The 27,375-nt window shown below is 41.7% G+C and overlaps 1 protein-coding gene across 9 annotated transcripts in view; it reads left to right on the top strand.

The window, feature by feature from the left end:
• The window catches only part of NRXN3 (neurexin 3), a 1,766,916-nt gene that overhangs the window by 622,251 nt on the left and 1,117,290 nt on the right, over window positions 1–27,375 (top strand). For 7 of the 9 annotated variants that reach the window (XM_088840266.1, XM_088840265.1, XM_088840263.1 and 4 more), the window contains 2 exons: window positions 5,400–5,603; window positions 12,235–12,261. In XM_088840266.1, the coding sequence (XP_088696392.1) occupies window positions 5,400–5,603; window positions 12,235–12,261 (231 nt within the window). The remainder of the gene's footprint in view (window positions 1–5,399; window positions 5,604–12,234; window positions 12,262–27,375) is intronic. The other 2 variants (XM_088840264.1, XM_088840269.1) reach the window with 1 other exon arrangement.

Here is a 27,375-nt window from a genome sequence, read left to right as displayed (position 1 = left end):
CCTATACAAGGGATCACAGTAAGAATGACAGCTGATGCCTATTCAGAAGCAGTGGAGGCCAAAGACAGTGCGTTGACACTAAAAGTACTGAAAGACTTATATCAGCAACCAAGAATTCTATAGTAAAAAAAAAAAAAAAACTATCTTTCAAAAGTGAAAGTGAAATAAAGATGTATCCAGTTCAGTTCAGTTCAGTCGCTCAGTCGTGTCCGACTCTCCGCGACCCCATGAATCACAGCACGCCAGGCCTCCCTGTCCATCACCAACTCCCGGAGTTCACTCAAACTCATGTCTACAGAGCCGGTGATGCCATCCAGCCATCTCATTCTCGGTCGTCCCCTTCTCCTCCTGCCCCCAACCTTTCCTAGCATCAGAGTCTTTTCCAGTGAGTCAACTCGTTGCATGAGGTGGCCAAAGTATTGCAGTTTCAGCTTTAGCATCCAGGTAAACAAAAAACAGAGACTTCATTGCTAGTATACTTGCCATATAAGAAATCCTGAAAGAAGTTCTATAAACTGAAAGAAAGTGGCAGCAGACAGTACTTTGAATCTTCGTAAAAAAAAAAAAGAGTTCCAATAAAGGTAACTGTGTAGGTAGTGATGAAAAGTATAGTTAAGCATTTCTTTTTCTTTCTTCTTTTAATTTATTTAAAAGGCAGTTACATAAAATAATCTATAACATTGTATTGTTGGGTCTATAACAAATAGGATTGTAATATATATGACAGTAAAACAAAAATGAATGAAGCTATCACTGGAGAAAGGGAATGACAGCAGATGGTGTCATTTGAATCCACAAGAAGAAAGAGAGACAGAGATGGTAAATAAGCTTAACTTTAAAATCTCTATAAATATATCTGAGATCTCCTTGCTTCACTTCGTAAAAAGACAGAAGTTTTTATAAAGCAATAACTATAACAATGCGTTTTTGAGTTTGAAACACATATAGACATCACATAAATAACAGTAATAACTCAGAAAGGAGGAAGAGATGAGAGCATTAGGGTAAAATTTCTGTGTCTTACTGGAATTCAGTTCATATAAATGGGAAGTAGATTCTCATAAGCTAAGATTTATGTTGTGAGCCCTAGACCAACCACTAGGAAAGAAGCTTTTAGTTAGTTAATTATATAGTTGTTGCTGCTAAATCTGACTTAGTCAACTCTGACACTAAGTCAAGTCTGACACTTTTGCAACCCCATGGACTGTAGCCCACCAACCTCTTCTGTTCATTGGGTTTCCCAGGCCAGAATACTGGAGTGGGTTGACATTTCCTCCTCCAGGGGATCTTCCTGACCCAGGGATAGAACCCACATCTCCTGAATTGGTAGCCAGAATCTTTACCACTGAGTCAACTGGGAAGCCCAATTATATAGTTAAGAATCATCAAAGAAATTAACATACTATGTTAAAATATTCACTTAAAGGGAAGTTATAAAAGCTGAAAAGAGGGACAAAATAGGAGAGCTGTATAAGTATTGTTATCTCAGCATTTCATGATGAAGTCTTTCAATACTCAGTAATCTGATAGACTTTAGATCAAATAACGTTCTTTCTTTAGCCTCATTTTCTCTCAAATTAGTATTCCATTCATGGTACCCCTTTTATTTGAAATATTTTAAGCAAGTTAATATGAATTCTGAAGCAAATTTATTTTCAGCTTACTTCTATATTAAATTTTCTGCTTCATCACCTTCCCCTGAAAAATACTATGTTAATAATAGAACACACTCACCAAGATACACACAAAGGCATACACTGAGATCCATACTTCAGTTTGTGCCATTAGATGCTTAACTACATCCTCACCTTATATGTATTCTCTGATACTACCAATATTGACATAAAGATGCATATGCTCTCACTGCATATATCTAGAAGGGTAAAATTGGCCATTAATTTTGGAATTATTTAAGTTGAATGCATCCAAACAACCATTTCATGGCTCACCACATGTCTTCACATCTTTTAAAGAGGAGTGTGGTTGAGTGTAGGTATTTATAGTAGAAAGTCATAGTAGTAATTAATGGTGTTCATAATCATAAATACACACAGAGCATTGTGCATAGTAATGTATAACAAGATATCATTTAGAAGTTTGTATCATTGGACTTCCCTGGCAGTCCAGGGGTTAAGACTCTGCAGTTCTGCCACAGGGGGCACGGGTTTGATCTCTGGTGGGGAATTAAGATTCCACATGCTGCACTGTGTGATGAAAAAATATACTAGGTTTCCGTGAACTTCTTTAAAAATAAACACAGAAATTTCTGTTTATGTAATTCTATATGGCCATAAAATACAACTTTGAATAATGGCATGTATGCATGCATCTGTGATCACATGAACATATATGTGCAAATACACAAGAATACCACACACTGCCATGAAGCATTCTAGATGTACTTTGGGTGCTAAGAAACACGGGTGTGCTTCTGGTATAACTCTTAAAATGTGGCAGAATCATCAAGTATACAGCTGTGAGAATCAGACTGCCTGCATTTAACTTCTAGCTTTGCCGTTTGTTAGATGTGCAACCTGGTGTCTATAAACTATAATAATAGTGTCTTCTTCATGATGTGCTTGTGAGGATTAAATGCTGTCTTAATGCGTGTAAAGTCTTAGAAAGTGCAAGCAAATGGTTTAAGTGCTCAGTAAATTTTAGTGATCATTATTGATCTCTTGATTCTGCTCTTTCAGGAGATAGAAGTTTCTTTCGCATCTGGAGTGTGTGTTAAATTTAGATTATACTTCTCAACTAAGAGCCGATCTTCAAAATATGTTTTCATTTTGATGTTGTCTGTTACTGTCCCACCTTTATTTGTGACCCTTAGAGTTTGCAGATTGTCATATACAACTATTAGCATGTCATGGTTTTTACCTGGGTGATGGTTGATTCCCAGGGGTGACAGGTGTATTTGTACTGATTTTCACGCACCTTTTGTGTTTTCTGTAAGTAAGGTTGGGGGTATGATGATGGCACAGACTATTTTGAGAACCTTCCGTGTGGTCTGCCTAGTCTCTCCAATCTGTTCCTGTTCCTTTTAAACAGGAAGACAGAGGATGTTTATCTCTTTGTTAATCATTCATTTACTTCTCAGTATCTACCCAAATCTGTTGATTTCATTGTCATGTCAAAGAACCTTTGTATAACTATTCTCAAAATATGCTTGATGCTTCCGTTAAAGTTTGCTATTATCTGAGCATTCCCCTATTTCTTTCTTTTTTATATATGGAGATAATGTTTTGTCTACATATCAAATCTGAGGCTATCACCTTTCATTAAATACTCCACCCATCTACCAAGACCAGTTTTAGACTACCCCACGTACTCTGCTTACCTGCATGAGATAGCCTCTGTCTTCTGAACGCCCCTGGCTTTATTGATGCCCCTTTGCTGGGTCATTTAGCCGTTTTTAAATTCTAGTGCGGTCATTTGTGTGCACTGATTCTGCCTTTAAGACAGGGGTCTTGTTTGCTTCACCTTTTGTACCCTTCTTAGTGAATATGGGCTCAGTCACGTCTGACTCTTTTGCGACCCCATGGACTGTAGACTGCCAAACTCCAAACTCCTATGCCCGGATCATAGGATTTTTCCAGGCAAGAATACTGGAGTGGGTTACCAGTTCCTTCTCAAGGGAACAGTGTGTATAGGAAAGTAGCAAATATTGAACAACAGCAAATATTTAATAAGGACCGCTTCAATGCCAGGAACTGAGCTCAGTCATGATTGGCTTCATAGGAAAGTGAGTGATGCTCTTGTCCTGTGTTCTCTATAAACATATTTGCTCAATGAATGATTCAACAAATTCACATTTTGAACGACATGATGCTACAGAGCAGGCCCTGGACTTGCTATTGGATATACTGGATTAAAATATAGACTATGTGACTTTGGGATGATCATACCCACCCCCCTGCATGAGCCGTGGTTTTCTGTGTGAAAGTAGGAATCATAGATCCACCTCGTGGCATTAAGTGAGCTAACATATTGGAGGGGCTGGAGGGCTCGTAACCAAAGTGTTGTTTGGATTGGCAAAAAGGTGAGCTGCTCCTTTTCTTATAAAGGTACTGTTGGAATAAAAATAAAATGGCCGGTTTTCAAAGCTGTCCTTAGCTTTTGTTGTTGTTCTAGCCCTGGCTCTTATCAATCTTCTTTGAATGGGCCAAGCAGACTCTCACAAGGCCTGGCCGTACTGCTGTTCTTTCCTCCTCCCAGAAGCACTTGGCAAGTATGTATTTATTTGCTGCCGTGCTTATAAACTGCTCCTTCTCTCAGGTTCTTCACGAAGTACTCACAGGACTCAAGTTTTCTTTAGTGTCTTGTTTGGCTTTGTCGTAGCTAGAGAGTAAGAAAGAAAGTGAAGTTGCTCAGTCGTGTCTGACTCTTTGCGACCCCATGGACTGTGGCCCCGCCAGGCTCTTCTGTCCATGGGATTTTCCAGGCAAGAGAACTGGAGTTGGTTGCCATTTCCTTCTCCAGGGGATCTTCCCAACCCAGGGATCGAACCCGGGTCTCCCACATTATGGGCAGATGCTTTACCATCTGGGCCACCAGTTCAGTTCAGTTCAGTCGCTCAGTCGTGTCCGACTCTCCGCGACCCCATGAATCACAGCACGCCAGGCCTCCCTATCCATCACCAGCCCCCAGAGTTCACTCAAACTCATGTCCACAGAGTCGGTGATGCCATCCAGCCATCTCATTCTCTGTCGTCCCCTTCTCCTCCCGCCCCCAACCTTTCCTAGCATCAGAGTCTTTTCCAGTGAGTCAACTCGTCGCATGAGGTGGCCAAAGTATTGCAGTTTCAGCTTTAGCATCAGTCCTTCCAATGAATACCCAGGATTGATCTCCTTTAGCCCATAATTACAATTACTACCATCTGTGAGGACATTTTCACTTCTGCAGAATGACTTCACATCCATTATTTCATTTGATGCCATTGGCGAGTTGGTGAGCCTGGTAGAGCAGGGACCAAGGCTACCAGATGTCCTTTGCAAAGGAGGAAATAGACCCTCAGTATTTAAGGGGCCTGCGTCTCGCTTAGAAGTGGCAATGGAACGTGAGCAAATGCAAGCCCCGTGTTAGTTGCTCAGATGTGCCCGCCTCTTTGTGACCCATGGACTGCAGCCCACCAGGCTCCTCTGTCCATGGGATTTACCAGGCGAGGATACTGGGATGGGTTGCCATTTCCTTCTCCAGGGGATCTTCCCGACCCAGGGATTGAACCTGGGTCTCCTGCAATGCAGGCGGATTCTTTACCAACTGAGCTACCAGGGAAGCTCCCAAACACAAGCCACCTGTCTACAAAGTTGGTGCATCTCCATTCTACCCTGCTTACCCTGGAAGTGAAGGCATACGCTGACATGCTTCCTCCTAACCATCTCTTCCTTTCTTCTCTGCAGAGGCATCCATCCTGAGCTACGACGGCAGCATGTACATGAAGATCATCATGCCCATGGTCATGCACACCGAGGCAGAGGACGTGTCCTTCCGCTTCATGTCCCAGCGAGCTTACGGGCTGCTGGTGGCCACCACCTCCAGGGACTCTGCCGACACCCTGCGTCTGGAGCTCGATGGGGGGCGTGTCAAGCTCATGGTTAACTTAGGTATCGTATGAAGTACCCTCTGCCACTCTGTTTGGGCTTGTCTTCCCTTTCTTTTCCGATTTTCATTGGTTTGATTGAATTCTTTGTTTGTTTCTTGAAAGTTAGCTGCTCACCTCTTGTTTAATAGACCGAGGATAAAACCCAACAGCAACAAACACCTTCTCCTTGTTTCTGCATGAGGTTTTTGGTGTCAATTTCTGGTTTCTGACAGTGGTGATATTTCTTTACTAGAAGATTCGTTTTCTAAGTTTCCTTTCTTGGTTTTTTGAAATCGTTTAGCTTTGTGTAAAACACGCTACTTTGGTCCATCTTTTGATCAATCCCATTCTCATTAAGTCCAGCTCCTCGGTCACCACTCAAAACAGTCAAAGTTAGAGAGCAGGGCCAGGGCAGGAGATGGAAGCGGAACAGGAGGGTGGTGTTGGAGGGAACAAAGCCACCTGAGTGGGATGAGAAATGCCTTGCTTGAAGCTCCACAAGGACCAGTCACATGGGAAGTTCCAGTGGCCCTGACACCACTACTCTCTTCAACTTTCTGCTAGCAGGGAGGACATTGTTTCGTGGTCCCACTGGGGGAAAATTCTCTGAGTTTAGAGTCTGACACATTGAAGGACAGTGTGTCTCCTGATGTGTATCTCCTTCTTCCTCATTCAGCAGCCCTTTTTATAAAGATGATTAAGTCACACTGTTAACAGTTACTCGATTCTCATATAATACGTATCCAGTTTTCCTTCATGTTGAAAATTGGCCATTTCAAATTGTAACTTTATTGAGAAAAGACCTCTTCTTCTACTGTAATTACTTATAATAGTACTTTGGAAATTCCTCACATTCTTTTTGGCTACTGACCTTGACTGAATTCTAATCAATATGCTGTGGAAAGTGGGGACCTCTTGGTTTTTGGAAGGAGAAAAAAAAAAAAAAGCAATCTCTGTTTCTGTTGATTGTACTCAATAGAAAGTCAATGCCTTGTGTTGACACAGCTGAGTTCAAACTTTAAGCCTATGATTGGTTTGAGGATGTAGAATATGTTTAGATACACAACTCCTTCCTAAAGATGTCAGTGGGATGGCTTGTCAGAGGCGTGGGGATGACACGGTGGACACGTAGCAGATGCAAGATGGTCCAGAATCCTAGATGGCCTGCTGGGAAGGTGGGGAATCCATACCAATCTTATCTGCTGTCAGGTCAACTGGTTACAATTGAAAAGTGCCTATACTACAATCCTAAAATTCTTGGGGACACAGAAGACTGTTTTGAGCAGTGGCTCATTTAGTTGTGCCTCTCTTTTTTTTTTTTTCCCAATTTGCAGCTTTTACAATACGATGCCCCTTTTCTTTTCCAACCACGTTTGATTTCTGTTGTCAGTGTATCTCTTGGTTTTTTTGTGTATACGTGTGTGTTTGGTTATTTTGGTTTTTTTTTTTTTCTCTTTTGCTGGATCTTTGTGAGTGTTCTTGAGTTTCCAGTCCTCCCCACCATCAGCCATGGTAAATCAAAAGATGGTATTCAACCCTTCAAAGGCCCAAAGCCTGCGGCCCGCATAGCAAACAGCCTTGAGAACAGAGTGTACTGAGCAGCCTACAGGGGCTGGCATTCCCCTGTCCCCTCCACCTTCCCCTCCCTGCACCATCCTCCCCACCTGAAACCACCCAACCGGACTGCATACCTGAAACCAACCACCAGTAGCTGGCTGTCAGCTTCTCTGAAAAACAGTAGAAAAAATTAAAACCAAGAACAACCCCTCCCTGAACCCAAATGAAAACAAATATGACCTCCTACTTAGCGCCCAGAAAAGAGGATTTAGCGTCAATTTTTAACCATCTATTTGAAGGTAAGAGAGAGCCAGAGACATAAGAAATATTCAGCCCCTTGGGGTTCTAGGGAAATGCACATTGGCTTTAAGCAGATAGCTCTTTTCTTTTCCCTTTTTAGATGTTGTTTTGTAAGATTAGAAAGCCAGCTGTGACAGGTCTCACAGCTTAGAAGGAAAAATGGAAATGGAGAGAGATAAAAGGGGATGATTCAGAAAGATGAACGGCTTCTCTCTCTCTCCCTTTCTCTCTCACACACCCACATACACAGAGTCAGTCACACACACACACGCCCACACACACACACACACACACACACACACATACACGGAGTCAGTCACACACACATGCCCACACACACACACAAACACACCCACACACACACGGAGTCACACACACACAGAGTCACACACACACACACACACACACAGAGTCAGTCACACACACACACACACACACGGAGTCACACACACAGAGTCACACACACACACACACACACACACATACATGGAGTCAGTCACACATGCCCACACACACACACAAACACACCCACACACACACGGAGTCACACACACACACACACGGAGTCAGTCACACACACACACACACACACGGAGTCACACACACAGAGTCACACACACACACACACACACACACACATACACGGAGTCAGTCACACACACATGCCCACACACACACACAAACACACCCACACACACACGGAGTCACACACACACACACACGGAGTCAGTCACACCCACACACACGCCCACGGAGTCACACACACAGAGTCACACACACACACACACATACACGGAGTCAGTCACACACACACGCCCACACACACACACAAACACACCCACACACACGCCCACGGAGTCACACACACATACACACACACACATACACGGAGTCAGTCACACACACGCCCACACACACACACCCACACACACACACAGAGTCATAGATTCCAGATGTATTCCTAGAAGCATTATTTTTCCATTTTAAACTCTCATGAAAATCCGCTTGATGGGCCTTTTTAAAAGACTCTGCTCTAGCCTCCTGGCTCCTTTCTGCATGTGATCAGTGTACCTCTTTCTAGGTTGAGGCATCATCGTAGGCAAAACAGAGCGAGTCTACCTTGGAGAGCACTGTGCTTCTGTAGAAACAATGGTGACTTTTTTCTCTGAAGGGTACGGTTCACCACAATTACTAGTTTCAGTTACATAGCTTTCTTTCAACCAAAACTGGAAGCTGAACTTAAACTCCTTGAAGTGTATGTATGCACTCCACACTCATGCTTTGCTGAAGGCTCTGTTGCCCTCCCTGCCCAGGGTACACCCCTTCAGAAGTGCTTTCTTTCTCCCAGTCATGAATTCAAGTTACCCTTTTTGATCATAGTAGTAAACATCTCCAAGCAGCATGTTCATTTATGTACAAAATCCCCATCACTAATTTTAGATGATCCCTCCCTCCATTTAAGTTATGTCTCTTTTCTAGCACAGGCGCTAATGATATTCCCATTTATTTCAAATTGTTCACACATATAAGCTCATGATATACATGTCTGTATTTTTCTGCTGTAATATATCTTCTAAACGTCAAGGAGACTAGGCTTTTCCAAGGGTCTTGCTTTCTGAAGACCGCAGCTGTGGCAATAGCAGCCATGGACAGTGTCCCGCTAAACATAGCAGGTTTTTTAAAGCTGTGAGGTTGACTATTGACCAATCTTATTTTTATCTCTTAGTATTAAAAGCTATAATCACAATTTTAATATTATAGTATTTTTAAATATTTTTTTAAAAGCCTTATTTTAATCCCACAGTAAGTTTGTGAGATAAATCAGTTAAATGTTTTTATGATTGCTTGATAGATGTGAAACAAAGAAAGTAGGTCGCAGAGGTGGGACTACCCATGTTTCTAAATGACTCGATCATCCTGGGCTGTCCATTACCTCCACAGATCAATACTGTGGATCGATAATGTGACGGACTTAATGACTTCTGACTGCTTTCTGATGGTCACCTTTCACGCATGCGCAGAAGGCATCTTTGCCTTAGTACTTGGTTTGAATGGAGCCAGAGAGCCCATCAGCACTGGTGCAGCCTCATTCATGGCCCGTAGTATCCTCAGCAAGATTCAGGCCACTCTTCCTCAGTGGCGGAGACGTGTAGGCAGTGTTGTGCAGCTTGGTTAATTGCATTCAGATTCTCCAGATGTTCCCTCTCTTTGGAAGCATAGAAAGTAGGTCACAGAGGTGGGACTACCCATGTTTCCAAACTACTCAATCATCACAGGTTATCTGTTACCCAACAGAAAAAGTACTACTGTCTACTGTATCCATCACTGAAGGCCCACAGCTCCTAGAAACGTTCATCTCTTCCTTGCTCAAACCAAAGCTCATCAATATAGAAAATAACATTTCTCCTTTTTAACTAAAATGAAACAAACAACACAAAAAACCAAAACAGAACGAACATCATACACACACATCAACATCCCTCAAATACACACCGAGGCTCAGGCAGAGAGAGAACTTCAGCTGTTACTGGAGCTCTAAAGGAGATTGCCTTGCCAGGACAGTTCTTCTGATTCATTTTTCATCAAAAAGTACATCCTCACTAGCAAGACCACCCTCTCAGACCCTATGAACAAGGGGCTGGGGTAGATTTTTCTTCCCAAGCGTATGTTTCAGGTAAGGTAACAAAATCATTCTCCACTTCTCAACTGAACATACCCAGCTGTTTGCTGTCTTGAAAGCTCCAAGTCCTCATGTTGATTTAGACATCAATCAGTTCATGGGACCACGTGGATGAACCCAGAAAGACAAGCCCAACCCAGCACCTCTGCCTAGATCAGGTCCTTGACAGAGACGAGATCCTCAGCCACACAGAAACCCAAGCAGAAAACCACTTTTCATTTAAAGTTCTTGGGTTTGTTGCTTTAGGTTCTCGCTTTCCCTTTCCTTTTCTGAGGTGTGCCCACACACCTGCTTCCCCTCTTTCTTGCATCCACGAGGGAAGGGCATTTCTGCAGCAGCTGAGACCTCACTTCTCCCCCACCCGCCTCCCCATCCCCACCAGGGGCATGGCCTCCTCTGTCCGGCGATCGTACCAGATGCTCCAGGGCTGTTTGCTCCCACTTTTCTGTTGCGGTTGACGACACATGACAAACCTAACCGCACGAAACCAAACCCAGATTTTTCTCAAGAGATGTTCTGGGGAACAAATTAGCTTCCCGCCCCCACCGTCCTCAGAACGCTTGGGTGTTATAAATTGCTCCTCTCTGGATTCACGTAGTTTTATTCTGCCCCGTCACTCGCCACTCGTTTCTTTCACACTGACTTGCTTAAAGTGATTTACTTTGGGACATTTAAAAGGTGGCATTATCTTTCCATAAGCCCTCCAAAACTACTGGGTTAACTTTAGCTAGAAGAAGAGCACAGTTTCTAGCTGTATTTTTTTTTCCTGTAATTTTCTCTCTTTCCTTGATCATTTTCCTTTTACCTTTTAGTATCTGGCTTGAAACACATTCTTATGTGAGTTCTGATCATTGTAAAAAAACAAACTTAGGTTCAGGTGGGCAGCCTGCTAACAATGCACCTGAGACACGTCTCTGACCGTTCTGCCCCATCACCTGCCCGTTAACTCTGTGCTTGACCTGTGCTGGGTGTCCATGACTCCAAACAGATACTAATAAAAAGATAGATGCTCTGATCTCTGACCCAAAATACCTTTTCTGGTGACCAGAACTGGAAAAAATAGCCATCTTTTTATTCCCACTATCCCCTCCCCACTTTTTTTTAAGGGATTTTCTCTCTTCAAGATGCAGGGTCGCAGGATGGGATAGGTCGGATGTCAAAGGTGCCCAGGACCACCTCCCCATGCACCCAGCTCGCCTTCTCCTCGAATGCTGTGGGCGCTTGATTCAGTCTGAGTATTCGGGCAGGAAGACGGAGGTGGGCTCCATGAGGGGTTGCTCTGGGGGCCTTTGAAACCGCAGTCAGTTGGGCTAACATCATACAACTCCTTGTACCCAGCACCCGACCCCGCCTCTCTAAAATCTGGGATGGGTGTTTGTGCGGTTAGCTGTTTGCAAGTGGCCATTTTATGATAGGAAATGACCAGGTGGTGTTAACCCTTTTCTTACCTCTGAAGACAAAGGCAAGTCTGCCTATGTGAATTTCTATCGCATTTGGGGCCTGACTTAAAGAGGGTGGAGGGAGTTTGGTTTTAGAAAAAGAGAAAGGGTTAAATACTGCCCTGAGAAACAAAATTTGAAAAAATGATACACTGTATCAGACTGGTGATATTATCTTTGGAATATTAAAACAAAAATTCTATTTTTGCTACTTTTAAAGAGAAACTTCAAGAAAAACTAATTATAGAGGGAAACAAAATATAACCTGCATTTGGTGGGGAAATTTTTGCAGTATTTTTCAAGTTTAACAAAATTAATATTTCAAAGTCCGGGTTTGAAATACTTTAATAATAATGAACAGGATTTTTGAAGGAAAAAAAGAAGCATCCTTGGTGTCTATTGTGGATATATATGTATACCAGTATATATCTCTATACATATGTGTATATATGTGTGTGTGTGTATATATATATGTATCCAACTTTACGAAACAATATACTGTACATATACACCCACCCTTAAACTTGTGCCTGCTGTATATATATATATATATATATAAAATGGCCACATTTCTTGCGTGTGTCTGTCCCCGGAAGGGTGGACTGATTGTTTTGGATGTCTGCAGCTGTTACCTTGAAGGATGCAATTTCATCTTTCATTTATTTTTCCCCATCTAGACTGTATCAGGATAAACTGTAACTCCAGTAAGTTTTCCCTCAAGTTTCATTTTGTTCTTTAAAAAAGAAAACTGACTTTATTTTATTTACTGTTTTATGAGCTGTTTTTCATTTGAATTATTTTCTTTTTTTGACGATGGAGTTGGGGGGAACTGGGGTTGACACGCTGAAGGGCTGGGGTGATGGTTTGGGCTGGGAGTGGCCTGAGATGTGGTTTTTGGATCAAGGCAGGTCCTCTCTTTCCTTGCATTGGCTCTATATGCAGAAAAGGAGGAAAGGGCACCTGGCTAATGAAATAGCTTGAAAATGAAATGGTAATTTGTTGTTTTGGGAAAATAACTCTCAGGGCTGGACAAAAAGTGTTAGAGCAACCATAATGCACTTCTCCACTACCAAAAACTTCAGAAAATGAAAGCAGGGTTTATGACCCACAAGGTGGCTGCCAACTCTGACATTTCTTTCCTGGCAATTATTGCTATAGGGTTGAACTTTCTGTTTTGTTTTGTTTTTTGTAGGAGGGCGGGCACAGCATTGCTCTTGATAATAATGCAACATATTAACCAAAGACTTGAGACACCATGTTCATTTTAACCAAAGACTTGAAATACATTCTAGTTCTTCTGAATAAAGAATGGCAGATTATTATTTTTACCTTATTCTATTTAAACATTCCACCTCTTGAAGAAGGATCTTAATGAGGGACAGGCTGAATACTACTCACACATTTCTTCCTTTGACTGAGAAATGCACATTAACTCGAGTCATGATGTAGGAGAATAGAAGGACAAAGAGGAAACGTGGATGTGAAGGAGAGATAGGACCAGATGATAAAAGAAAGAAAGAAAGAAATATACTTTTGAGTCCTGCAGCGTGTTATATAGGTAAGGCAATTAAGTAATAATTAAGCAATTTGGGGGATCAGTTGGGTGATTAGCTACAACAGGCAGTCCTAACGTTTCAGCGGTTCAACAGAAAATATTTCACTCTTGTTCGGTCAAAGTCTAATGCTAGTTGAGCAACTCTCCTGGTCAGCTCTCTTCGAAGACATAATTCAGGCATCTAAGATTCTTTCGTGACTTGGGTTCAACAGCTTTGGAGTTATTTCTTTCCTTCCAGCTGTACCCATAGGGAAGAGAGAGAGAGAGAGCGCGCTTGGGTGGTTACACAGTGCATTTTATTGCTTTGCCTAAAAATGCCATACATCGCTTCTGCTCATATTTTGTGAGATGTAGCTCCATTTTAAACTCAAAGGAAGCTGAGAAATGCAGTCTCCGTGTGAAGCAGGAAGACACAATTGGATTGATGAAGCATCTCAGTTCAGTCGCTCAGTCGTGTCCACCTCTTTGTGACCCTGTGGACTAAAGCACACCAAGCTTCCCTGTCCATCACCAACTCCTGGAGCTTGCTCAAACTCAGGTCCGTGGAGTCGGTGATGCCGACCCGACATCACCAACTCGATGAAGCATCTAGCACATATAACTCTCAGTATTATCTCCTCCTTTTTCACTTCTTTCCTTGCTAGTTTGTTTCTGTAGGAACAAACTCAAAAAAAGGAAGTAATCATTTACATTTCATTTATTTATCTCATCCTTTAAAAAATTGTAAAGGTGCTAGCTGGCTTAACCTTCTTTCTTGGGAGATACACTATTACGATGACCAACTAATAAAGCCCAAATCCATTTCTTAGAGGCAAGTGTTCCATACAAATGAACGACAAAAAGAAATGTAAAAAAAAAAAAATCGATATAAACAACAACTTCTTAAAGTAGAGTGCTTTCTGCTTGTCTTGGCATCACTTTCAGTTAATTTAAGCAATGTCCTATTTTGCTGTGTTTAAACATTTCTAATTAGCCAGAAATTTCTCATGATATTTAGATCATTACAAGTCTAATTGAAACATCCATTTTCTCCAAAGACTGGCATTTTCTCTTTCTTTAAGTAGCTTTATTGAGATATAATTTCTGTACCACAAAATTCATCCATTGTAAGCCTGCAATTCAGCGATTTTTTTTTTTATTGAATTTTTAGGGTTGTCCAAATATCACCATAGTCACATCTTTAGAACATTTCCAGCACTCCCCAAATTTCTCTTATGTCCTTTTGCAGTTAATCCTTGTGCATTCCCATAGTCCTACACAGCTGTTGATCTGCTTTTGGCTCTATGATTCTGTCTTTCCTTGACATTCTATATAAATTGAATCATATAGCATGTAGTCATTTGTGTTTGGACTTCTTAAAAATACAGTGTATCTATGAAAATTTTTGTCTTTTCATTTTGCATTAGTTTCCAGAAGGAACTAAAATGAAAGGTGAGCATGAAGATAGAAAACCTCATCCAAAGTTGAATCTGGCATCTTCTGGCTTCGGAGACTTATTTGCAGAGCAGAGAACCAAGGGAGCTATTTGATCAGGGTATCAGGGCCTGCTTTTTGTGTTCTAGTCAAACTTTATCTTACATTTAATTCCATATATTCCATCTGTTTAGCCATGGAGAGTCATCACAAGACAAGTTCCTGGGTTCTTTCTCCTGGAAAGATGATGATTATTCTGCAGATGTCAGCAGATTTCCTAAGCCTGATAAAGGATTTTCTATTCAGAGCCACTAAAACCAGCATTGAGAGAAAATGCACACAGGGAAAATGTGTTTCCAACTTTGATCACAGAATAGGAACACTGGTTTAAATCAATATTTAGAAAATTTGATTTTGAATTCTCATGATAAATCTGTAACATACTAAGGAGGTTACTTTTGATGAAAGCATCAAAGAAAGAACACATAGTGCTCGCTCTTTGCACCCAGGCTGAATAGAAACACACACACACACACACACACACATTCTTCAAACTAATCTAAGATCTTTAGTACTAAGATGCGTAGATATGTACCCAGGATAATGTAGAGTTATAATGTAAATGTGATACATTTTCTTGAAGTTAATTTTAATTGTTGATTTGGAATAAATACTTGAAAGCAAAGTGAAACGATGCAGAAGAATGAAAATAAACATGAACCTTATTTAATATGTAAATCTTCTTTTATGTTTTAAGAAACAGGAAAAGAATTCAAAGACATATAATTTTTATTGTGTATTTTATTTTATTGCGTATCTTCTCTGTTCCATTCCCAGCTTTATTGGCACTTGAGTGGAAAAGTTTGAGAAGATTACACAGCTAAATGCTGAGGTAAAACAGATAAAGGGGACTAGAATGTCTCAACCCCTCTTTTTAATGGACATGATGTCAAAATTCATAGTACAGCCTATTACAGAGTTTCAAGTTGTTTCTGTAATAGGTGTGCGGATCCTGTCTCTTACAGAGTTTTTCACTGTAACAGTACAAGAAATAAGATTGATTTCCAGCTGAGTGTGAGAAGGAGACGGTTTCTTCTTTACCCCTGAGATCCGGCTGCCATTTCAGTAGCAGTCTTAAGGGGTAATGGCTCAGGTTTCAAAACAATTTTTTTTTTCTCTTGAAGTGACACAGTAAATTAAACTTTAAGTTTAAATATAAGTTCATAAGCTCTTCCAGTATTTCGTTTTAGAATTCCTGTCCTGTAAAGAAATCAGGTAAAATACTGAATGACATTAGCAGTTTTTAAAAAAATCTGCCTCAAAACATTGTTTGTTCTGGGAAATGGCTACTTCCAAGGGTTTGTGTGACTGTCTTTTTAAAGAAAAAGAAGGACCGTCTTCCAGTGTGAAGAGAAAGCCACTGAACATAATCGAAGGCAGTGGTCTCCAGACAAAAAGTCTTTTCCTTTTGGCTTTGCTACCTGGTGCTTCTGTCCATAACTGACCCAGCTCCCTGACGAGGGTTTCCAAGAAGCAGAAATAACCAGGTTCTCTGCCTTTCTCCCTTTCTTACCTTCTCTTTGCCAGCACTTTGTCTTTCCCCATAATACCTACGATAGCATTACTCATTCCAAATCTTACTAGTCCTGCTTTCCCAATCCTGCAAGCATCAGATCAGATCAGTCGCTCAGTCGTGTTCGATTCTCCGCGACCCCGTGAATCACAGCACGCCAGGCCTCCCTGTCCATCACCAACTCCTGGAGTACACTCAAACTCATGTCCACAGAGTCGGTGATGCCATCCAGCCATCTCATTCTCGGTCGTCCCCTTCTTCTCCCGCCCCCAACCTTTCCCAGCATCAGAGTCTTTTCCAGTGAGTCAACTCGTCGCATGAGGTGGCCAAAGTATTGCAGTTTCAGCTTTAGCATCAGTCCCTCCAATGAACATCCAGGATTGATCTCATTTAGAATGGACTGGTTGGATCTCCTTGCAGTATAAGGGACTCTCAAGAGTCTTCTCCAACACCACAGTTCAAAAGCATCGATTCTTCGGCAATCAGCCTTCTTCACAGTCCAACTCTCACATCCATACATGACCACATCCCACACCATAAATTCTTCTCCAGCTGCTGTCACTAAACATCTGTTAGAGAGCGTGCCTATCAAAGTCTTTGGTTGAACTGGGGACATTGCTGGGTTTGATAGATTCATCTCACAGGGATATTTAAAATTACGTAGTAAGGAAATTTCCAGTCTAGAATTGACTTTAAAATTGCCAAAGAGCAACAGAGTTGGCAGTCATCACGGTGGATTGAACTCCAGGGTGCCCTGGAGCACAGCTAAAGAAAACAGGGCTGCTTTCTGGGAATTTCTGGAGCAAGTCACCATCCCCTATGGTTCCAGTTCCATGAGGCTGGCTGTACCTAAGAGGCACGTGATTCTGCAAACAGGTATGAGCTTCTTGTTGATTTCATGGGTGTTTGCTTGGATGAAAGTCTGGAAAATGGTTTGTGGCCTTTAACCTCGTCTGATTGGGACTCTGGCCTCCAGGTTCCTAACGCCTCCTTCATCCCATCCCTTGTAAGTTCTGTGTTGTTTGAATGAATGCAGTGACTTCATATGGATTAAATATGAGTGTAACATGAATGAATATGTGTGTTGTGCTAAGTCGCTTCAGTCATGTCTGACTCTTTGCAACCCCATGGGCTGTAGCCCACCAGGCTCCTCTGTCTTTGGGATTCTCCGGGCAAGGATTCTGGAGTGGGTTGCTATGCACTCCTCCAGGGGACCTTCCCAAACCAGGGACTGAATCCACATGTCTTACATCTCCTGCCTTGGCAGGCGGGTTCTTTACCACTAGCGCCACTTGGGAAGTCCAGCATGAAAGAATATAGTGAACACAAATTAATGAATACCAATTCCCCCCTCCTTTTTATTCCCCTCAGTCTTTCTCTCTCGAAGGCTAATTCTTCTGTGATCACTTTCTCATTCTTTCTGAAAAGGGAGGCATATATCACATGAAAATTGTGAATTCCATGCATATGCCTGATTATTTAGGTATATGTAGACCTCCCCTTAGTTGCTTTCAACTTGAAGACTTACTGATTTATCTGTGACAAGGTTAATTTTTTCTTCTTCGACATAGAGGAGTAAAGAAACAATGTCACACAAAAATATACTGACCTGAAATCACTGAAGCACCACATGTAGTCATTTGTGTCTTTTATAATCTTGTCCGCTTCCCACAGTCTGAGTCTGTTGTCTTTGAATCACAGAGATGCACAATAATATAAGACCTGAAAGAAAATAACATCACAAGGATATGGTATCTCCAAATCATATCTCTGAAAACTACTAGAATTTATCAATACTAAATATTCCTTCTCTTGCACCTGCTCGCCTAGCACCTGTTTTTTGTTTTCCGCCTTTGCTTCTCGGCCTTGAATTTCCAAGCAGACTCAATGCCAGTGTTTTGGCAAAGTCACCAAGGTATGGGCGGTTTTGCTTCATTTAGGTGTGGCTTGGTGAACTCCAGTCTATTACACTTGACTTCTGATTTTCTTCTCTTTTTCTCTGTCTTCCCTACCTAGGTACCAGAATAAATGGCATCATCTTTAGGCCTGGTTTATCTAGAAATCCCAGAGCTGACTTCCTTAGCTCATCCCTTTAACTCAGAAATACTTATCTCACGTCCGCCAGGAAGGCTAACCTCTTCACTCTTAAAAGTTTTCTCAGAGAGAAATTGTGGAGTGTTTTTGGTATCCATTCCAAGGCTTGGATCACCTTTGCTGTAAGCCTGACCATACCACTTTTCCCAGTAGAGGTCTAGTGGAGACGGAAAAGTCACAAAGGAGAATTTTATATACAATAATGTGTTGTTATCCAGCAAACTATCGACATCACACCTGAGACTGTCTATAATAAATGGTTATGCCGTACTTCAGCATTCATAACCTGAGTTTTAAAAGATAACACATACTTTTGTTTTTCTTTGGAAGGTTTTATGTTTCTTGTGACATATAAAACACCTCATATGTAAGTTTATTAACAGTATCAATAGTAGGCAGATTTGAGTGTGCTCATAGGCTGCTTCCTAAATATTTAATAGCAAACTCTTAATAAATATGCAGACTGCATTTATTTCAAAACAGTTTAAAAATTGTAGAGGGAACAAAAGGCAATATTGCAAAAATTCTCCCTTGTATCCCTAATTTTAGTCCCCCAGTTCTCAGGGGCAAACTAAATTACCAGTGCTTTAACATTCTTTCAGAGGCAATCTGTGTGAGTGTAAAACGTTATTATCATGTTCTCTGTAGTAGTCACCATAGTTATTACCACATTCTCCCCTCTTCTTTGTCTTCCTCCTGTTTAGCACAATGGTAGCACATTTTTTCTGAATCTTGCCTTTTTCCCCCCACAAAATGTCTTAGGGACTATTCCCTATAGGAATGTAAAGATCTACTTTATTCTTTTCAATAGTCACATAATGTCACATTTTATGGAGGTATTATATTTAATTAAATCAGTACCTTACTGATAAATGTTCAGATTTTTCTCGGCTTTTTACAACTACTAAAAGTGAGAAAATGGATGCTCCTGTTCACTAGTCTTTGAGTCCATGTACAGCAGCATCTATTAGTTAAATTCCTAAAGGTAAGGTTACTAGGTCAACAGGTAAGTACATACCAGAAATATTGATAGATATTGCCAAACTGCATTCCCAAGAGGTTGTCCAGATTTATATCACCCTTGCCAAATACTTCATATTATCAAACTTTTTACCCGTTTTATCCAGCTAGCTTTTTTACAGTGTTGCTGCCACACATTCAAGCAATGACCCGTCGCCACTCACAGATCTTTACCTCCCGTTCTTTCACTTCTTCAGATACATGCAAGGACAGATGGCATTCAAAGTCTTGGTGACCATTTATACCAGAAATATTTTAGTTGAAATCTGCTGTAGCAGCATCTGATGATATGCTAATCTTTTTTTTTTCCCTAGTAAACAGGGATGTTGTAGAACGGTGGTAGGATGTTACAGTTGTTTTGTGTTATTTTCTTCTTGTATTTCTGTTTGTCTATGTGGGATCCCAGCAATGAGAGGTTTTCAAGTACCATTATAAAGAGCAAGAAGGACTCTGGAGCTAAATAGCCTGGGCTCAACCTTTCCATTCTATGCCGCTAATGAACTGTGTGCCTGTGGACAATTTACTTTAACCCTCAGTTCCCTCAGTGGTAAAATGGGCATGGTTACTGTACCTATGTCTTTGAGTAAGAGCAGAAGCTAAATGCACGGTGTTGATGAGGATGACTCATCCTATCAGTGTATACCCCTGTAATAAAAGGTGACCTTTTTTGTTGAAGATGTTCTATTTTATCCAAGCCATCTCCCACTTTATTTTTTAATCCTTTTAAGTTTTATTGTGGGTGTATAATTGCTTTACAATGTTGTGTTAGTTTCTGCTGTGCAGGCTACCTCGTGCGACGAGTTGACTCACTGGAAAAGACTCTGATGCTCGGAAGGATTGGGGGCGGGAGGAGAAGGGGACGACAGAGAATGAGATGGCTGGATGGCATCACCGACTCGATGGACATGAGTTTGCGTGAACTCCGGGAGTTGGTGTTGGACAGGGAGGCCTGGCGTGCTGTGATTCATGGGGTCGCAAAGAGTCGGACACGACTGAGCGACTGAACTGAACTGAATAGAAAAGATGATCTGTTGAGAACTGTTTTTGTTTAAGAATAGATACCTATGTGTTCTTTTATATATATATGTAATTATATATATATATATATATATATATATATATATATATATATATAATAGTTTTATTGCTTTATTTGTGTCTATGCTGGTTGCTTGTTTCTGGGCAGGCTTTTCTCTCATTGCGGAGACCAGGGGCTGCTCTTGGCTGGTTTGCCTTGGCTTCTCGTTGCTCTTCTTGTGTGAGCGCAGGCTTTAGGGCACGTGGGCTTTAGCAGTTGCGACATGTGGGCTCGATAGCTGCAGTTCCCAGGCTCTAGAGCTCAGGCGCAACAGTTGAGGTGCACGGGCTTAGTTGTTCCACAGCATGTGGGATCTTCCCAGTCCAGGGATGGAACTTATGTCTCCTGCATTGGCCGGTGGACTCTTTACCACTGAGCTACCAGGGAATCCCTGAATATATTCTAGAAACCATTCTTGGCAGCTTAATAGATGCCTGTGAAATGAATATCCTACTTTCTTTAGTCTATTACTCAAAGAAATAATAAACTCAAGTTCATCAGAGTTGAATTGGATTCTGCATCAGTAACATTACTAATATTGTTGATGAGACCATCATATTGGGTTCCCCATTCCCACAGTGCATGATGATAAAGATATACTTGGTGTTAATCCAGAACTAATGAAAATATTTTGGCTTCATGAGTTCCTCTGTGTTTGTTTTGGGGTTTATGATGCTATTTTAATAAAAGCTTAATAGTGTTCTACAATGAAAATAGTATCTTTTTAAGTGCACAGATATGATTCAATGATATCATATTTGTGACTTTAATATCTTCTAATATCAATTTGTATAATCTAAACAGGAACTAAAATAAAATAGAGTCAGAGAAATAAGAGTTTTTGCATCAAGGATCCAGACTTCTGGCTAAGAACATTACTATCTGCTGGGCTTCCTTGGCACATTTTCCTGTATCATGGCTTTAAAAGTCATCGGGTTCATTCAGACTATTAAGAGAAAGGAGGGCCAATTCCCAGAAAGGAGAAGAGAGTCATCTTCTTCTTTGGAGATCTTCTATTTTGGTTTCAACCAGTTTGTTGAAGCATGGCATACGTCCTTTTTTGTTGTTGTTGTTAAGAGATTCACATGTGGACCTTTGGGTAACTGAAATTACACATATGCCGTACAAAGGTTGATGGTTCATGCCTTATCAGATCCATGCATGAAGCCTTGAGAAGTAGAAACTTAATGATCATTTAGCAGTTAGAATTACAGTGCCATCCATCCCAGCTTCCTTTGAGAACAGGTTAAGGGAGACACACAGAGAAGAAGCTTCTTCTCCTTTAGCTCAGGCTCCTTTTCTGTGATTTCAGGCTGATCCCTGCACTCTAGTATGTAAATTTATCACCTTTTAGTTTGTTTCTCTTACCTACAGTAAGTTCCTGGTATGGAAAAGTCCACTTAAGAAAGTATTTTAACCTTTGTAATTCATCTGGCTTTTAAAAAGATAAAGGGATTGGGATCAAGCACCCAATTAAAGAGCAGACAGAAGTGAAATTGAGGTGTTAAGTTATAGGTAAGTGTTTTCCCAAGAAGAGTGTGTTTTGTCTCATCAAAGAAAGGAGCAGAGGAAATAGCAAAGGAGATGAAAAAAGCAAAAGAGTTTAAAACACATGACCTCACAAAGTATATAGGTATAAGCCAAGTTGATAGTTATTGAATTCTAGGAAATATTGATAAATAACGGGGTAAGGGACTTTCCTGGTGGCCCAGTGACTCCTTGCTCCCAATGCGGGAGGGCCTGAATTCAGTCCCTGGTCTGAGAACTAGATCCCACGTGCTGCAACTAAGGGTTTGCATGCCACAACTAAAGATCCTGCATGCTGCAACTAAGGCCGAGCATAGCCAAATAAGTAAATATTTTAAAAATTAAAAAAAAAAATAATAAAGGGGTAAAACCTCTATCGTAACATTCTAAAAGTAAGCAAACAGGGTGCAATGATCATTATGAATGATCTGTTGTGAACTGTCAGTCTAGAGCAGCCATATGTAAACTCCTAGGATTGTTTCCCAATCACAGTTCAAGCCATTAAACTGTATTAAGTTTAGTGTACATAGCTTGGAGATATATACATGTGCTGTTCTAAATCTCTTCAGTCATGTCCGACTCTGCGTTCCTATGAACCGTAGCCTGCCAGGCTACTCTGTCCATGGGATTCTCCAGGCAAGAATACTGGAGTGGGTTGCCATGCCCTCCTGCAGGGGATCTTCCAAACCCAGGGATCGAACCCGAGTCTCTTACATCTTCTGCTTTGGCAGGTGGGTTCTTTAACACTAACACCACCTGGGAGGCCCCAAGATCCATACATATGTGTAGTGATACCTTATGTCAGCACAACCTAAAATTTTTATGCTTATATCTGGCCACTGTAGGATTTGCATGACCTAAAACTACCTTGGATATAGTGTATATTCAAACAATACTAAGTCACTGAGGTAATGAATTGTACCCACTCCTTTCCCTTAATTTATTATTTATACAAATACTCTTAGGAATTGATTCAGATACAGGCCCCCAAAACAAACTACAACTTTTGTTTTGTCGTCATTCTAAAGGGAAGAAAGTTAACTGAAGAGTAAATTTGTTCTTTTTTCCCTAATAATCTGAAAGAATAAATATTTCTCTGTAAAGCAAGGATTTCCAGACAGAATGAAGGTCTTCATGAAATTCTATTTGGCTAGGTTGTGGTTGGAGTCAGAATTTCATGAAGGAAGATAAATGTGTATCAGTAAATATTACATGTTGTCACTCTTCATTCATTTATTTAATAAATATTTACTGCGAGTTAGCTGGGTTGCAGGTGTTGGTGTAAGTTTTAGGGATTTATACTATGGATTTCCAAGGGACATACAGTAGGGATCCTCATAGTCTAGACACGTCCCCACTTTGCTCCCATTTTCTGATTCTCATAGATCCATTGAAACTTGGACATATGTATCTTTAAAATTCAGATGAACTTCTCATAGATTTCATTCAGCAGTGGTTCATTGCAGTATTCTGTTCAAAATAATGGTTCTCCTTTTCACAATGTATGTATATATTTCATATATATTTAGTGCTTAGTTATAATAATCTATGTCTTTCTGAATGATGATGCAATAGAAGAATGTTAAAAGGCATATGTCCTAAAAGAGAGACAAAAGTTAATAGAGATCATATCCACTGAAGCAAAGCCTTTTAATGGTTATGAGTTCAGGGTCCTCCAAAGAGGCCTGTTGGGTGTGTGTGTCTGTGTGTGTGTGTGAATCACTCAGCCATGTCCAACTCTTCTGCAACCCCATGGACTGTAGCTTACCAGGCTCCTTCTGTCCTTGGGATTTCCCAGGCAAGAATACTGGAGTTTGTTGCCATTCCCTACCCTAGGAGATCTTCCTGACCCAGGGATTAAACCCGTATCTCCTGCTTTGGCAGGCAGGTTTTTTAACCACTGCACCACCTGGGAAGCCCAGTTAAAATATTAAGATATCACAAATTGGGAAGCCAAGGCTTGTGGAAAGTGCATGCATTGCCCAAAGACTCAGGGTGATTAGTGGCAGGCATGAATCTTCAAAAAATTTAATTTTCTGATTCTTAATCAAATGAGCACTGTTTGTCACCCGAATTATAGTCTGAGATGGCTGGATGGCATCACCAACTCTGTGGACATGAGTTTGAGTGAACTCCGGAAGTTGGTGATGGACAGGGAGGCCTGGCGTGCTGTGATTCATGGGGTCGTGGAGAGTCAGACACGACTGAGCAACTGAACTGAACTGAACTGAATGATGACACAGGAGAAGAAGGGGATGACAGAGGATGAGACGGCTGGATGGCATTGCCAACTCGATGGACATGAGTTTGAGCAAGCTCAAGGAGTTGGTGATGGACAGGGAGGCCTGGCATGCTGTGATTCATGGGGTCGCGGAGAGTCAGACATGACTGAGCAACTGAACTGAACCGAACTGAATGATGACACAGGAGAAGAAGGGGATGACAGAGGATGAGACGGCTGGATGGCATTGCCAACTCTATGGACATGAGTTTGAGCAAGCTCCAGGAGTTGGTGATGGACAGGGAAGCCTGGCGTGCTGCAGTCCATGGGGTTGCAAAGAGTCGGACATGACTGAGCGACTGAACTGAATGATAACACCAACATTATTTTCTTAAGAATTAGCTTAAAAGGGGGGGCACTGAAAAGGTACCAAATTAGGAAGGATATTATTGGCCTAAACTCCTGCTTGTTGGGTGAACAACCTTATGAATAGATTGAAGTTTAGTTCTGAAGTTTAGGAGATGACAGAAATGAAGTCAGTGTCACCCACAGATGTGGGCAGGATGAAATCTAAACAATAAGCATAGGGGGCTATGCCTCTGTTCTTGAGAAAATAAAAAGAAAATTAAAAATGCTCAAGATGGAGAGAGGAAAGACTACTTCCTTTGAGTGGTTTTCCTGACAGTCTATCAGGAAGGTCTTTTCCTTCCTTCCCTTCTCAGAACCCGAGGAGAAGGAACTATCCCACTGAGCAGGAGGAGGAGGCCCTCAGGAATAGGGTGGTAAGAGCAGCAGAGAGAAGGCAGAACGGGAGCCAAGCAGTAAGTGATGACGACAAAGGCATACAGGACAGGCAAAGCCCAAGTGAAAGGACACGCAAGTCTTTGCAGTGGCGCAGTGTGAGAGGAGTGTTTCGTTGCCGTAGAAAATCTCACTAAGAGAAAGAGAACACAGTGGAAGATGGGTAAAGGCAATATGGTGAGGCCACCGGGCGAGGGGATGGCTGGAGAAGGCTTGCCGTCTCCTCGCGAGAAGAAACTGATGGTTGCAATTAACCAGTGAACCAGTGAAGTCGCTCAGTCGTGTCCGACTCTGCGATCCCGTGGACTGTAGCCCACCAGGCTCCTCCACCCGTGGAATTTTCCAGGCAAGAGTACTGGAGTGGGTTGCCATTTCCTTCTCTTCCCGACTCTTTGCGACCCCATGGACTATACAGTTTGTGGAATTCTCCAGGCCACAATACTTGAGTGGGTAAGCCTTTCTCTTTTCCAGGGGATCTTCCCAACCCAGGGATTGAACCCAGGTCTCCCACATTGCAGGCAGATTCTTTACCAGCTGAGCCACCAGGGAAGCCCAGTTGAAATTAAAGTCACCCTGTATACCTGTCAGTAGTTGGAATTTTTATCTGATTCACTGATGGTGATTTATAAGCAAGCTCCCTTTTTGATAAAGGATCCAATTTAAAAAAAATTAACAACTTGCTAATTGTTAGAAAAGCTAGTTGTTATGCCCAGATATTTATGACTGATTTTTCCACACACCTACCTACCTGGTAGAATGAGAATCTAATGACATGTCAGTCATTGAACACTAAGTGAAGACAAACTCCATTATTTCCCCTCTACAGATCTTCAGTTCAGTTCAGTTCAGCTCAGTTCAGTTGCTCAGTCGTGACCGAGTCTTTGCGACCCCATGAATCACAGCACGCCAGGCCTCCCTGTCCATCACCAACTCCCGGAGTTCACTCAAACTCATGTCCATTGAGTCGGTGATGCCATCTAGCCATCTCATTCTCTGTTGTCCTCTTCTCCTCCTGCCCCAAATCCTTCCCAGCATCTGAGTCTTTTCCAGTGACTCAACTCGTTGCATGAGGTGGCCAAAATATTGGAGTTTCATTCCTCTTTTTTTTTTATAACATATAATGGATGCTGCTAAGTCTGTATACAAGAGAATTTGCAATACAAAGTTAAAAATCTTTTGCTATTGTAATATAATGTGATTGACTTCACAGATGGTTACTAGTTACAGTAAAAATTATAGCCAAGATTGAGTGTTTTCTGCATGCCAGGGCACCAAGATGAGCAGTTTGTTTGCATGATCTTGTTTAATGTTCACCATAGTCTTATAAGGTGCTATTATCCTCATTTTAGAAGTGAGGCTTAATCATCTGAAATGCTTTGCCTGGTCTCACATTCAGTATATGCTGTGCATAGTCGCTCAGTCATGTCCGATTCTTTGTGAGCCCATGGACATTAGTCCACCAGGTTCCTATGTCCATGGGATTCTCCAGGCAAGAATACTGGAGTGGGTTGCCATTCCCTTCTCCAGGGGATCTTCCCAGGGATTGAACCCGGGTCTCCCAAGTTGCAGGCAGATTCTTTACCATCTGAGCCACCAGGGAAGCCCCACATCCAGTATACCTGACCCTAAAGCTGTGCTCCTCACCACAGCACATACTGCTTCTCCTGCTCAGATGCTGGAATGAATTCAGTCTAGCACTCCAGGACAAGAGTTAATGGTTCCCATGAAAGATGCTGCCTCTAGTCACATGTAAGTCCTGTTTCTTTAGCTTGCCTTTCTGTAACCTTGACCTTTCCAGAGTTAGCCTTCCTCAGCTCAGCTTTGTAGGCATATTCCCGTCCCAGTCTTGCTTAATTCTATGACTGAAATGTGTCTGGCATTTAGGGATGCTAGAGGACGAATTAGGAATTATCGCAGACAGTGGGATGACTAAGGAGAAGGTAGTGTTGGAATCGGAGAAGGCAATGGCAAGCCACTCCAGTACTCTTGCCTGGAAAATCCCATGGATGGAGGAGCCTGGTAGGCTGTAGTCCATGGGGTCGCTAAGGGTCGGACACGACTGAGCGACTTCACTTTCACTTTTCACTTTCACACACTGGAGAAGGAAATGGCAACCCACTCCAGTGTTCTTGCCTGGAGAATCCCAGGGATGAGGGAGCCTGGTGGGCTTCCGTCTATGGGATCACACAGAGTCGGACACGACTGAAGTGACTTAGCAGCAGCAGTGTTGGAATGCCGTTAACTGCTCATTACTGAGCCACCCTCCATGCTTCGTTTCACATCACTAGGTTTATAATTAATTCAATCAATGTACATTAATGCCAACAATACATCTATCACTGTTCTAGACAATAAAGATGCAGTGACGGCGCTCTCTTAAGAAGTACAATGTTAGTTGGATTCCCTGCCTTTTGGCTCTCTCCATTAGACCCCACTGCTGCAGTCTCAGCAAACAGATTATGCGCCCCCGAATCCCCAGCTCGCTCATGCTTCTGTTTCTGCATCTGTGCTTTGCCTTATGCACTGTGTAGCATTT

Source organism: Moschus berezovskii, chromosome 9 (assembly GCF_049115385.1).
Source record: "Moschus berezovskii isolate FMDL1 chromosome 9, NW_MosBer_1.0, whole genome shotgun sequence".
Taxonomy (NCBI): Eukaryota; Metazoa; Chordata; class Mammalia; order Artiodactyla; family Moschidae; genus Moschus; species Moschus berezovskii.
Note: the sequence above shows the minus strand (reverse complement) of the source record. Positions and strands in the feature narration are given on the sequence as shown.